The sequence below is a fragment of the Lipotes vexillifer genome, unplaced genomic scaffold (assembly GCF_000442215.2).
Source record: "Lipotes vexillifer unplaced genomic scaffold, Lipotes_vexillifer_v1.1 scaffold566, whole genome shotgun sequence".
Lineage (NCBI taxonomy): Eukaryota > Metazoa > Chordata > Mammalia > Artiodactyla > Lipotidae > Lipotes > Lipotes vexillifer.
Window position 1 is genome coordinate 2,344,700 of NW_006799689.1, and position 13,406 is coordinate 2,358,105.

At 36.4% G+C, this 13,406-nt stretch overlaps 1 protein-coding gene across 1 annotated transcript in view; it reads left to right on the forward strand.

The window, feature by feature from the left end:
- Positions 1 to 2,974: 2,974 nt before the first annotated feature.
- Positions 2,975 to 13,406, forward strand: part of LOC103072285 (estrogen-related receptor gamma-like) — a gene marked incomplete at its 3' end in the record, with an annotated part of 42,982 nt that continues 32,550 nt past the window's right edge. Inside the window, exon 1 of the mRNA XM_007471862.1 lies at positions 2,975 to 3,176. Coding sequence (XP_007471924.1) covers positions 3,121 to 3,176 — 56 coding nt within the window. The remainder of the gene's footprint in view (positions 3,177 to 13,406) is intronic.

A 13,406-nucleotide genomic window follows, 5' to 3' on the forward strand; every position in this document is an offset into this window, starting at 1 on the left:
TTCCTCCTTCAAGGTGAAAAAGCTCTGTGACTAGGGAAGATTCTTGAGATGACTATGCTGTGTGTTTATAAAATATTCTGGAAGCTGTCTCACAAGTTTAGTGCAGTCGATATTAGTTTAAATTGGTTAAACTGGATTCAAGACAGTAGGTGTAATCTTAGGTCCTTGACTTGTAGAGGTGACACATTGATCCCGAGGGAAAATAAACCAGCTCTACAAACCTAGTGCACTTCTGGTCATTCAGAAAGCTAGTTCAGTGGACACTGCACCTTGCATAGATGAAATACGGTTAGCGAAAGATCTGTGGAGACCACACCGTGTATGTTTGTACATGGATCTCTGTGAGCACAGAAAAAAGACTTACATATGAATATGAGTCTAAATATGTTTAAAAGTAGATACCAACACAGTCAAATGGTTCATAATGGGTCAAATAAGTACCCTACAAGAAATAAGAAAATTCTGGGAAATAAAAGATAACTCTCATGAAACGTGGTGACTTAACGTCCATCTGTAAATAACTGACTACAAATCTTGTCTTTAAAAGGCCATTTCAAAGGAGTAATAAGTAGGTTCTGTCACAGGATGATAATGCAAAGAAACTGAATAGAGTACAGTATTCTGCACAGGTATAAGATCTGAATGTGCTGAGTACATTAAGATCCATTGAGTACATTAAATAATTTTTATTTTTTTTAATGTCCCTGGACAAAATAAGAATGAAACTTTTATTTGCTGTATCTTTTTAAAAAAATGTATGCAACTGGATTAATTAATTACCCTGAGAATTTTAGTTTATTCACAAATCAAGGTAGGAATCTTTGAATCAAAGATGTTTTTCTGTCTTTGTAAAGCAATATTTCCCTACTTCTTTTGTTGTATTTTAGAAAAATCATGTTTCTTTTTCAAATGCCTTTTTATTTTATTTTTTTAAATTATAAAATGATTACATGTCTCATTTTCAATAGAATAGACAAATCTCTTTTTTCCTTCCGAGGTGTCTGCAGAATGCTTGGATTTTCTACATCTCAAAGCTCTTTTAATTCACTGCTCACAACCAAATTTACATCTTAATTGCTGAGTTCACATTTAACAATATAGACAGCACAATGCTACTGGTAATTAAGCTTTTACTACCTGCTTTTGTACAGTATTCTTAGGCACAGTTTTTGCTATGTGAGTTCTCCACTAGAAACTGGTATGCATTTAGACCACAAATAAAAGGCATCAGGCCCATATCTTAGATATGGCTAAATACATGGCAGGGAAATTGCTTTCTTCTGTTGGGGGGACCAAATCATATCTGGCATTTTTATATTCTGAATGTTAATGTGGCTGTTCTAGTTTAGTGTTTTGTTTTTTAAAGGCCTAGAACATTTGAGAGGCTGAAAGACCGAGTTGAGTTGTGATCTAGTAAATTTAACACAGACTGGATATCTCAACTAATTTATTTTGATCTCAAAGATTATACTATTTATATCATGTAGGACTAATATGCAGTAGAGCTGAATTATATCAAAATTTCGGGTCATAAGGTAGCAGTTATCTCTTTGCCATAAATAGCTGGTAGCTATTCCATTGTACATTTGCTAGTATAAAAAAAAATCCTGTATTTAAAAATAGGACTTAAGAAAATTCTTTGTTATATGGAAACTAAAAACAGGCTTATACACTGTTGGAGAAAAAAGACCCTTCTCTTATATTCTCTTTCCTTTAAAAAGCACTTCTGTTTGAAACTAGTCCTTATAATGACCAGACTGTGTGATGATTTACAAAATGTTTCTGGGTTGATTTTTTAAAGCATTCAGCGTGTGTTATATGTTATAATTATATAAACTGCATTTTATTTGAAAGATGATGTTTGGGGTAAAAATCATATATACTTGTATATGTCTCCCAGTTTGGAAGCTTACATTGAAATAAGTATATGATTAAGAACACTTTTAGTACACCAGTTAGTAATGCTCTCCCTACAAAAAAAAAGAAAAAAGAAAAAAGAAAAAAAAGAAAAAAGCAGTCTTTATTTTGTCAAAATGCATTGAGACGGTTTCAATGTACTACTTACCCTATGGCCCTCAGTGTCCCACCCCTGAAACTGGAGCAGCCAATTTGTTCTGCAGTGGTTTACCTTTGTTTTGAAAAGCTATGCATTGTATATCTATAGGTAGAGAGACAGAAGCAGGTAAAGAAATGTTTACACATAGAATTTACATAGGCATTCTCGCAAATTGCATTGAGGCACGCTTTCCTCTTCTGTAGTTGTGTAAAACTGCATTCCACCTCAAAGATGACGATCCCACTTCACATGCCCGAACAATTTAGAAAGCATGTCTTGGATTTTTTTTTTTTTTTTTTTTTTTTAATGCCCAGTAGGGATCAGGGAAACAGGCAACGACATGAGGACGGATCAATGAGAAAGTACAGCACTAAATAAGAAGGAGCCCCCTCCCGTGGAATAAAACACAGACTACGGCAGGACAAACTTCATTCTCTACCTTCCGCAGAATCCTTTCCCAAATTAACTGAGAGTCTGCGTGAGTTCTTCTGTGCAAGGCAAAAGAGATCTTAGGTGAGAAACCCAAGACACATCCCTCCAGTGCTTAGAGGGTTAAATTAGTTAGGTTTCTTTTCTCGCTTCCCGGGGCGGGGGGTGGGGGGAGGGAGAAAAAAAGATAAGGAAAAAAAAAAAAAGAAAAGAAAAAGAAAGAAAGAAAGAAAAGGCAGAGCCCGGTATCTACGGGCAGCGTTTCGGTCTCCGGTCCTCGCTCTCTTTTTCTCTCCCGTTCCGTCGCCAGCCCCTTCGCGTCTCTGCACCCTCCGTACCTGCCTGCTTCCGCGGCGCCTCGCAGCCTCCAGTCGCCTCCGTCCTGATTGGGCGGAGACCCCCCAATCGGCTGCGCGCCTGGGCCGGTGGGACTGCATATGTTAAGCTCTACTTCATATTAATAAGCTCCAATCGGGGCTTTAAGTCCTTGATTAGGAGAGTGTGAGAGCTCTGGTCCCAACTGGCTGTGCCTATAGGCTTGTCACCAGGAGAACATTTGTGTTAATTGCGCTCTGCTCTGTCAAGGAAACTTTGATTTATAGCGGGGGTGCGCAAATAATGGTTGCCGGTCGCACATGGATTCGGTAGAACTTTGCCTTCCTGAATCTTTTTCCCTGCACTACGAGGAAGAGTAGGTACCTTTTTCTTTCCTTTTTAAAACTCGTCCTGGGGGTGAGAGTGTGGGGTGAACGGAATGGATCTTGGCGCACGGATTCAGGTAATGCCCTGGGTATGTCGTGCGCACGAGCGCTTGTTTGTGTCTGTCTTGTGCCTTTTGTGTTGAGGGTGATCTCCTAATTCAGTAAGTCGAGAATTGTTCTCTGACTACAGTGTTACCTTTGAGGCAAAGCTCAGTGACTGTCAGTAAAACAGCTGGGTGACAGTCACTTCTTATTCAGGTGCTAAGAATAGGCACTTGGCACAAATGCTTAGTGAACTGTTAAAATGCATCTTTTACTAGGACCCATTTTCCCAAGGAAAAATCTTTTAAAATACAGGATTCAAAATGATTTATACTATTGAGTGCCTCTTATGTATTTGCAGTTTGACAGATATTTTCAGCTCCCTGTCATTTCTTACCGCGCAGAGTTAGAGGCAAAATTGCATATTTACTAATTCTCCTTCAGATAACAATTTAAAAACTAGCCCTGTGCAATCCGGGGCTAGAATAATGTTATTTGCATGGTTAGCATTAAGTCAGCACTTAACTGACAAATCAGTCCATTAAGTAACATGAGATTTTAACACATTATAAATATTTAAGGGGAGGAAAAAAAACTAAGGAAGAAACAGTAGTGTCTTTCTAAATTTCCCCTTGAATAGACAATGCTGAGATTGTGGATTTGTTTCGTGTATCGTGTCCAGAAAATGCAGAAAAGTACTTTTGTCCTTAGATGCAGTTTAATTGGTATTTATTAATATCTTTATGCACATGGAAATATACATATTTGGATCGCTCAAGGTGGGGGACATGTGAGTAGGGGGTAAAAGGAGTAAATTAGGCATTCTTGTGTAAATGAGTGGGTCATAAACTTAATTTCAACCCACCGTTGAAATATTAGTTTATCACGGGAGCTGTCACTGGTTCCTCTTTCTGTTGAGTCAGTTGTATGGCTTTGCTTTCCCATTACAGTAATACCAACTGTTATAATTCTGAAAAGAGTGCTCTTGGCAAACGTTTCTCTCTATAGATTGTGAAGAAAATATAAAACTCTCCAGAGGAGAGGGTCGTGCATTGTAGGTAGATGTCCACCAGCGGTCCTTAGTGACTGCATATTGCCTTGGTTTGTAATTAAGCAAGAGATGAAAAGTGACTTGCAGTCTCAGTGGCTCCTCGTGTGTGTGAGTGTGAGTGTGTGCGCGCGTGTATGTATGCATGCTTGCACACATACACACTCACACAAGGGATATTAGCCAAGGGATGGACTTAGGAAGAACTGAAAGGTTGGAAGGCAGTGCTTGCGTCAGTAGTAAATACTCCAAGGAAGAAACAACCTTAAATTGTGTGAAAATATAAATGAAAAATAAACAAAGGTAGGACTGCCCACTCAAGTGAAGTTTGAAGGTGAGTGCGCTGGAGGCTGTCCCACTGGAGAATTTCATATGTCTTCATGTCAGGAAGAATGCATTATCCAAGCTCACCCAATTCTGAACTTTCTCTCATAAATAAATAAACAAAACAAACTTTAACCCCCACCCCCCACCCCCGGGCTTCTTTGTAGTTTCCTCCAATTTAACTTCTTATAGCTAATTTGAATAATTAGTTTAGATAAGCCTCTTAAAGCAGACACATTTAAATGAAATCAGGACACATGTCCTTTTGGCTTTGGCGCAAGATTCAAACTAGCTTTCTTTTTGGCTCAATTAAAAGTCATCTTTAAAAAATACAGATTTATTGTTTGGATGCAGTTCTGATGGTTACGTGGTTCACCGGACAGACAGAAAGATCTCATGCTTAGTAACGCATCTGCCTCTCTGTCTCAATTAATAAACCACAGAATTTATACATGCTATTAATATTCATAGTAAAGTGTGCCGGGTTAAACCCCATCACGTGTGAGTATACATTGAAATGAAACCAGAGTTATGCAGTTTCAGGGGAGAATATTGGACAATTTCTGCTTTGGAAGCTGTTAAAAAGATTCATGCAATTTATTGGCCACCATTAGGAGAGCCTAAAATGTTAACCTATAACTATGTATTTTTTATTTTAGGAAATGTGCCAGCACATTAAAGAGCATAATACTTGAAAGCTTGTTTCACATTTAATAGCAGTAATAACTGATAGCATAAATAGATGAAAATAATATATCTGCTCATTTTGACATATGTGTCAGTCTAATCATTCTAAATGAGTGTGCTCATCACATGATTCCCTTTCAACCTCTGATTAAAATGTAACATTGACTACAGGATTATAGAGCGGACTTAATTTTACTGACTGTTTTAACAGTTGTCACAGCTGCTGGAAGAAGGAAAGGCAATTGAAACACTCCAAAACAGGCAAGGCGAGGAGGGAACAGTTCAGTAAATTTCAGCCTGATCATGGAAAGCCAGACATCCAGAATTAAACAGATTTGTGTTTTAAGATTCCTGTTTGGAGCGATGCAAGTTTTATTTTGTAAGGTTTCCTCTTTCTTTTTCAGGGTTTTGCTTCTTTTCTCTGGCTCATCTCTCCCTGTTAAAAGCTAAAAGTAAATTGAAATACAACTATCCAAAAGTAATACTATAATGTCAAAAAATACATGGGATAAAAATAGGCAGGAAGGAAAAATGTATGCAATGACAGCAACAACAAGAAGCCTAAACCAGAGTGGATGCAATTGTTTTTAAAAAGATGGGAGCTTGCCTAAGTCACTTCAGATGTGATTTTATTTGAGAACTATGGACAGAGTCTTTATTTTTCTAAGAAGGAATCCTTAAACTCCAGACTTGGAGCTCATATTACTTTTCCTTCCTGTTTCTTTTCTGTAAATCTGTTGAAAACACCTGCAGCCTTAAAGGTAGGGGTTTTCAGATGATTTCTTTGTGAATTGCTGGAAGTGACAACCAGCTGCACTTAGGGGTGAGTGTTCCTAGGCTGTAGAGTCTCGTAACCTTGCCCATCACATCACTAAAGTGAACAGATTAATTCTATTTCTCTAAAAATTAAATAACTACTGTACATATCCCAAACTATATATAGTCGAAATAGCCAGACAGTGTGGATTATGTAACGTATGATTTTTCTCCTTGGAGTAAGCAAAAAAAGTGTTCTGAGTTAATGGAATCAATGTTGGATGGGAGTGGTAAGTGCTGGGCACCCCATGCTTCACTAGCCCTTTGTGTCAGTGTATTTATGTATTACCCTGTACAGATTGGGTGGTAAGTTTAGAAAGCCTCCTTTTACAGAAAGGGCTGGAAAACAGCTCCCCATTTCCTGGTCCAGAGGCAAGGGTGATGGCGTTGGCTGGTTCTTATAGCGATGGGTTTCTCATCTTCATGTGTTTATGGCACTGCTGCTTTATTTACTGAGCCTAGTGTGTTGCAGCGGTAATTAACCCATGTTATTAGCAAAGCCCTTGTGAATATCCATTAATTCTCTTGCATGGATGATCATTTTTCCAGTGTTTTCCCCCCAATACGGTATCATTGTTCTTTTTTCTTTTTTTTAAATTCTAAATTGATGGCCTTTGATATATTTATTTGATCTAATCTGACCTGGGATGTATATTGGCCATCTTATAAAGAATGGTATTGTAATTCAGCTTTAAGAAATGCTAACAGAAGCCAGAGGAAAGATTTTTTGCTGTTCTTTTCAAAGCAAAGAAGAAAATAAAGGCTTAAAAAGAAAATAATGCAGGAAATTAGTTTTAACTTCAAATTTTCCAGATCTTAGAATTTATGTTATTTTGTGCCTTTGAAGTCTTTTAATCAGATTTCTACTGAGTTAAGAATACTTTAGGCATTTTTGTAAAATATCGAGCCAGCAGAAAAATACTTGTGCTTCTTGTGCTGAAAAAAGATAAGGACCATCTCATTAGCTGGGGCCATACTTTTGCAATTAATTTTAGGTCCGTGGTGCTATTCATCAAAGGGGGCAGGTAACTTCTCTATGAGTCTGTTTAACAATATTTTCACAATACCTCACTCTTGCAAGAACTGCAGACAAAGAAGAGGACGTTCTTTGGGAAGGTAGGCATAATGCCGAACCTCAAGTCTGTATCACTTGTGAAAAATTCCTCAACATTTGTTTTAGCCTAGTGACTAAACAAAGTATTTCTTTGTTTGACTTCTAAAGTGCTCTTCAGCACTCAATGTTTTGCTTATATTATTTCATAAAATAAATTAAAATCTGTGCTTATGGTCGATACTTTGTCATACAAGTGGCAATTGATAGCCGTGATTTCTATGACACCAATTAATATCAAATAAACTTTTGAGAATCACCTATCAAGCATTTTGAAATAAGAGGACAGCATCTCACTAGAACTTTAAAGTCATTGCAGCAGATAAGCTATGCTCTGAATTTTGCTTCATAGCAAATTCATGGAAGAAAGAAACAATACAGTGTTGATCTGGTATAAGTGCATATGAGCTCTGGCCCTAGTCAGCTCTCTGGAGAAAATCTTTGATTACCCTGGCCCAGTTTGTTCAGTTTTTATCTCTTTTACATCCACTGGCCTTGTATTAAATTGTCATTGTCCTTAAAGCACATGAGATAGAAATGAATTGCTGTTTTCTACATTCTCTGACAGTGAAATATTTAGGTTCTTTTTCTCCAGTCATACTTATGTGTGTACTTGGTAGTCCAGGGATGACATCCAGCATCTCTGCTGCTTGACATTTTTTCTTACTGCATTTTGTATGTTTTGCTGTTGATTATTGTTTTCATAGCCATGTGTATATGGATGTCCACAGTCTATACCTTTATAAATAAAGATACACATACACTACTTTAAAATCCAAAGCAGTCAATAGAATATACCACGCACACGTGTGTGCCTTTGTGTGCATGTATAGTATGCATGTGAAATACATATATATACACGGGAAGAGGTATGTATGTAGAATATAGGTATGGTGCTGAGAGTGTTCATGTATATTTATATAATAAAGTGTATTTTAAGTAGTTTTCTAATCAGTAAGTGTCCAGTTAAATTTGCCAGGCATAATTTTAACCTGGAATTAGTATTTCAGGTATTTACCAAGTCTGATTTTAAATTAAATTGGTTTAACTACTATGTAACAGACAGGTAACAGGTAACCTAATACATTAATTTGTTTCTGATTTTATAAATTGTTAATTATTATCATTTTAAAATTCAATATCTAGAAATCATAAATAATTTGTAAAATAGGAAATAAGCCACTAGTACTAAATACATAATTTAATGGTTTGGGCCCATATCCAAGAAACAGTTTTGAATAAGCTCTTGGCTACACTGTTTCCTTATACAGTTGGGCCTGACAAATATATCTAAGTATAAACATGATACTTTTAAATAAATGCAAAATATGAATTTCACTTATCCTCACTACATAAATGTCATTTTCTTTTTTTTTTTTTGCTAAAAGCACATAAAGAAAATTAGTAAGTATTTTATCCATATAAAGTACATCATAGATTTCTGAATTTCTGAATTTTATTCTAAGAGGTAAGTTTAAAGGTCTGTGATTTTGATTAGTAAATCTGAATGAGTATTGAGAGAAACCATTTATCCAAATGCTCTTTCTATTCAAATTCTTGTTCTAATTCATATTTTGTTTAAATTCCTAGATTCATTTCCTACCTTTATTTGTTTGTACAGTACTTTAACAAATTTAACGTTTCTCGTTTTTAAAAAAAATCCTGCTGTTTCTTTATGCCAATCCGTCTGCTGAAAGTTAGCTCCTTTATTATCTGAGGGTGTCAAGTGACAGCCTTCTGCCTTTTGAAGGATTTACCTGGCATCTTATTCTTGTTTCAAGTTCATTTTAGACTTCTACTTTCGAAGTCTGGGAAACCTAGCTAATAAGAATAATTTCCGTTCAATTATAACAAACACATCCTTCCTCTCTATGTTTTTCTTTACAGAAGTGCCAGATGTTTCTTTTCCTCTGATTTGGACACTGTTTCTCAGTATTTTCCAAATGTATTTTCTAATCAATTATACAAAACCATCAGATTGAGAAGGTTTAGATTGTGTGCGCGCTGTGTATGTGTACTATTGCATCCCCCCCTTTTAACTTTTTTTAAAAAATTTTAAACGTTTGGAGGGAACTTGCTTCTTATGTTGATTTTTCAAATATTTTGCCATTTTAATTGATGGCAATACATGTATATTTGGAAGATAACTCACTAAGGCAAAGCAATAAAAGAAAAAGTATAGTTTTAAATAAATTGGCTTCTCATTGGCCAATTAAAGTCCATTTCAATATACTGGCATAGATCTATGTGTGCATTTGATTATAAATACATAGCACGCAACACTAGCCATTAGAAATGCAGCCTCTGGCTATATGGAATTCTTTCGCACAATATAATAAATAAAAACACTGGCTTTGGGCATTTAAAATCTATTAAAAGAGTTGTTTAAAGTGTTAAACTCATGGAGAGCCTACCTAAGATCAGATTACATTGTAAAAAACGAACTTGGAAGCAAATTTATATTTTGATTATCAAAGGCAGTCTCTGTCATATGCATTCCTCTGGCCTTCTCATCTTGCTTTGAGTGAAACAAAATTGCATATATACGTTTCATCATTTTGATTGGAAGTACACATTATGTATAATATGCTTTGGCAGCACTTACCTAGCCAAAGAAAACAAATTAATATTAGCCACACTAAGGGCTGTCAGGCATATCACAGACGTATCAATTTAACTTTGCTTCCTCATACACCTCCGCAAACAGTTGCTTAAGATGGTACTAAATAAAAGGGAAGCTACCAATAAATTCTCATATTGTATTAGAGATTGATGGCTAGTAGAAGTGCAGTGAAAACCAGCGTGTTTGCTTACTTCTCTTTAAAACTCTAACTGTGGGAATACAGAAAGCGTAGACAGTAATGAGTTTTGTTTTAAAAAAAAGAGTATAACTGAAGCTTGTTCACATCTTTTTACTACCTTGGAAGTAATGGGATAATAATGAGATTTACTTTTTTAAAAAGTCTGAAGTGGTGAGTCTTGGTTGCTCTTATGTGTGATGTGTATAAAGACTTTTAACAAGTGGAGAGTCAGAAGCATCAGCCTTGCCAGTCCACTTTAAACAAGGGACATTTCTTTTTTGTTGCACTTTGCATACATTTTCTGAGAAAGAAAAAAAAAAATCTTGTTCCTTCTTTTTATCTGGCTTATTCAATAGGCAAAAAAAAAAAAAAAAAAAATGAAATTTAAAAAAGTAAATCAAGAACTTAGGCACAGAAAACAGGCAGAGGCGTACTGAATTCTTTTTTTCTCCTCCATGATCAGAATGGTATCTTTGTATGTGATAATTCCTTTTTCATCTGCTCTAGGAAGATTTTACTCATTTAAAATGCTTTTGAGAATTTAAACAAAGGACTCGTTAAATAAGTACATTTACTTTCTTTTTAATACAATATGAGTAAAAATGTTTGAAAAGGTGTCCTTTTCAAGGCAGTTAAAATGTTGTTACAGTTCATACTTACAAGGATTTCTTTTGCTTTGAAAGGAATATCTAAAATTATGTTCAGAGTGAGCAAAAATAGTGAGTAATATAAAAAATTATAGAGACTAAGGGACTTAAGAGAAAAATTCAAATGTTCGGTGGTTCAATCAATGGTCCTTTGCCCTCCATAATTCCAGATTATTGTAGTACTTTCACTTCTCCACAAGCGTAAGATGGCCATGTTAAATTGTATTCATTTTTTCCATAAATGAAAGAATACTCTAACAGTGCTTTCTTCACAGCCATTCATCTATTAAAACAGATCAGATATTTTGAGGAAGAATATCATACCCGTAACCAACTATTCATGGCCAAAGAAAGGGAAAGATATATAGGAGAAAGTGATTGTATACAGTTGCTTCTGGGTCCTATGAAATGACAGAAGCATCCCTTTTATCCACAGACTTAAATGAGACCTGCCTCATCAGTCTTGGGATCATAGTGTCACAGATGGAAAGGCAACCATCAGCTGAATTGTACTGAACTACACACTTGGCTAATTCATCTTATTGCCCTCCTCATCTAAGGAAAGGCTCATTCTGTTCCTGGAGTCTAGACAGAATCAGGGGTTGGGCTCAGGTGGGAGCATGTGGCTGCCTTTTTCTGTTCTCTTGTAGCCATTCAGCAAAGGGAGGTGAGGAACAAATGGGCAATTTATGCACAGAAGCCCAAGCAGAGATTCTTAACTAGGGTCAGGAATTTATTATTCAGTTGTTGAAGTAAAGTTCATATTTCTCTTATGTTCTAGAAATATCACTGTTGTCTTTCATGCTCCAAAGAGCTACCCAGAAATGATTAGGGATGTCTCTCAATTTGTATGAACCATGAACTAGGGTAAGCATTTTGTACCAGACAGAAATGGAGAGCAGATCATCCACTTATGTTAGTCTGGAGGATGATTCTTTTTTCATACCTTTATATGGAACTGTTCAGTTGGTTAAGTCTGAAGAATGAGAAAAATGATGAGGTTAAACACTCAAATTGTATTTTTGTATTTTTTAATTTCCTTATAGTGAACAAAACTTTAATGTCTAAAGCATTTATGAGGGTTTTAATGATTGGAAAATCTGTGCTGAGAATGTGGTCACCATATGTTACAGCCTTGCTTTCTGTCATGTCTTCAGTGTATGGGGTAAGTTCGGTGATACTGTCTGTTGTCTTACTTTGCTTAAGTTGTAGAACCTTTCTGCCCCACATTGAAATAACCTGAAATATGGGGAAGTGCCCGTTTGGTTCTTAAAAACTTTCCTGAACCCCCTCCATCCCAGCAGCATTTTCTTTTAAAATTGCTGTTTTTCTATTCATCTGTTTTGCTAAAGGACTGTTTACTTTAGTGAAAGGTAAGTGCATGATATTCATGCCGATTTGCATACACAGTACACTTTATTCCCCCAACCCACCCCGAATTCCAAAGAGATTGCCTTGAACTTTTCATATTTGTTTTTCTTTCGTCTCTGTTTGTCGTGCATTCTAGTTGAGTGCTTTTATAGTGTTTTCTTGATTGTTGTCAGTTTGGGGTACTGCTACTGACATTTTTGTTAAGTTAATGTCACAGCAGAAAAACCTATAGCAAACTGGAATCTGGCGACAGCGCGCGGAAGATACAACTTCTGTTTGATTGTGTGTAAATACAGTTAGTTAGTTGGGGGTTTATCAGATAGCTTGGCAGAAAGAGAGAGGAGCCGTAGAAACTGTTTTCAGTAACTGTGCTGTTCATACACCTGATAAGATGGAGAGAGCTTTTCGAAATGCTGATAGTCTTTGAATAAGAAAAGGATAATCACTTCTACTGGCACCAGCTTATCGGGAGTGAGGTAAAATGCCAACACTTTTACATTAGCGAAAGTAAATGTTTTAGACACTCTGTGCCTTTTTTCCTTCAAGTTAAATAGTAGGGGTGCTTTTGAGCGTGCTATAATGAATAGAAGGATTTATTACCTGGACGAAATTACAGGTGAATCTGTTGATAAAGGAACCCGCAGCATCAACAGCAGCTTCTCTGATAAGCAGGTGCATCTATGTGTACGTTCTCTGGAGAAATTATTTCTTTTTCCACTCCAATTCCATTAACCATCATTTCTGATGTTCGAAGATGCAGTTATGTCCTGTGCCAATCGAGTCTCCTTGTTTACCAGCAGATGGGTGACAGGCATTTGAAACTTAGCTTATCAGACTTGGAAAATGCTGGTGTGACCTACTATGTAAGTTGGGGCATCTTTACATTTCTATCACTTAGTGCTGAAGCAGCCAACTCCTATACAAGAAATCGTACTTTTTTTCCCCAGGAATGGAATGAGATTCATTATAAATTTAGGATAGGTTAATGAGATGATAAATGCATTTGGCCAAGTAGTTGTCCATTTTAAAGCAACTCCCCTTAAAAAAGAGAGAGATTGGTTTTGTGCTTCAGTATAAACCATGAACTTTCCCTGGCTTTCCCCTTTTCTCTTCTTTGTAATTTGATGCCTACAAATAATTTGGCGTATTCAGATTTGATAAATGGTAGTGCAAGAGCAGATTGATTGATTTTGGATTACTATTGATTACTCTCCATGAGATCACTGTGACACACTCGAATCAATAGTATTCGATTAAGCAAGGCACCACCGTTCTATACATCCAGCAGCGGTGGGGAATCCAGGAACAGAATGTTCACAAGCTGATAAATTGACAAAGCGTTCAGCTTTAACTAGCCCTTTGTTCAGCACTAG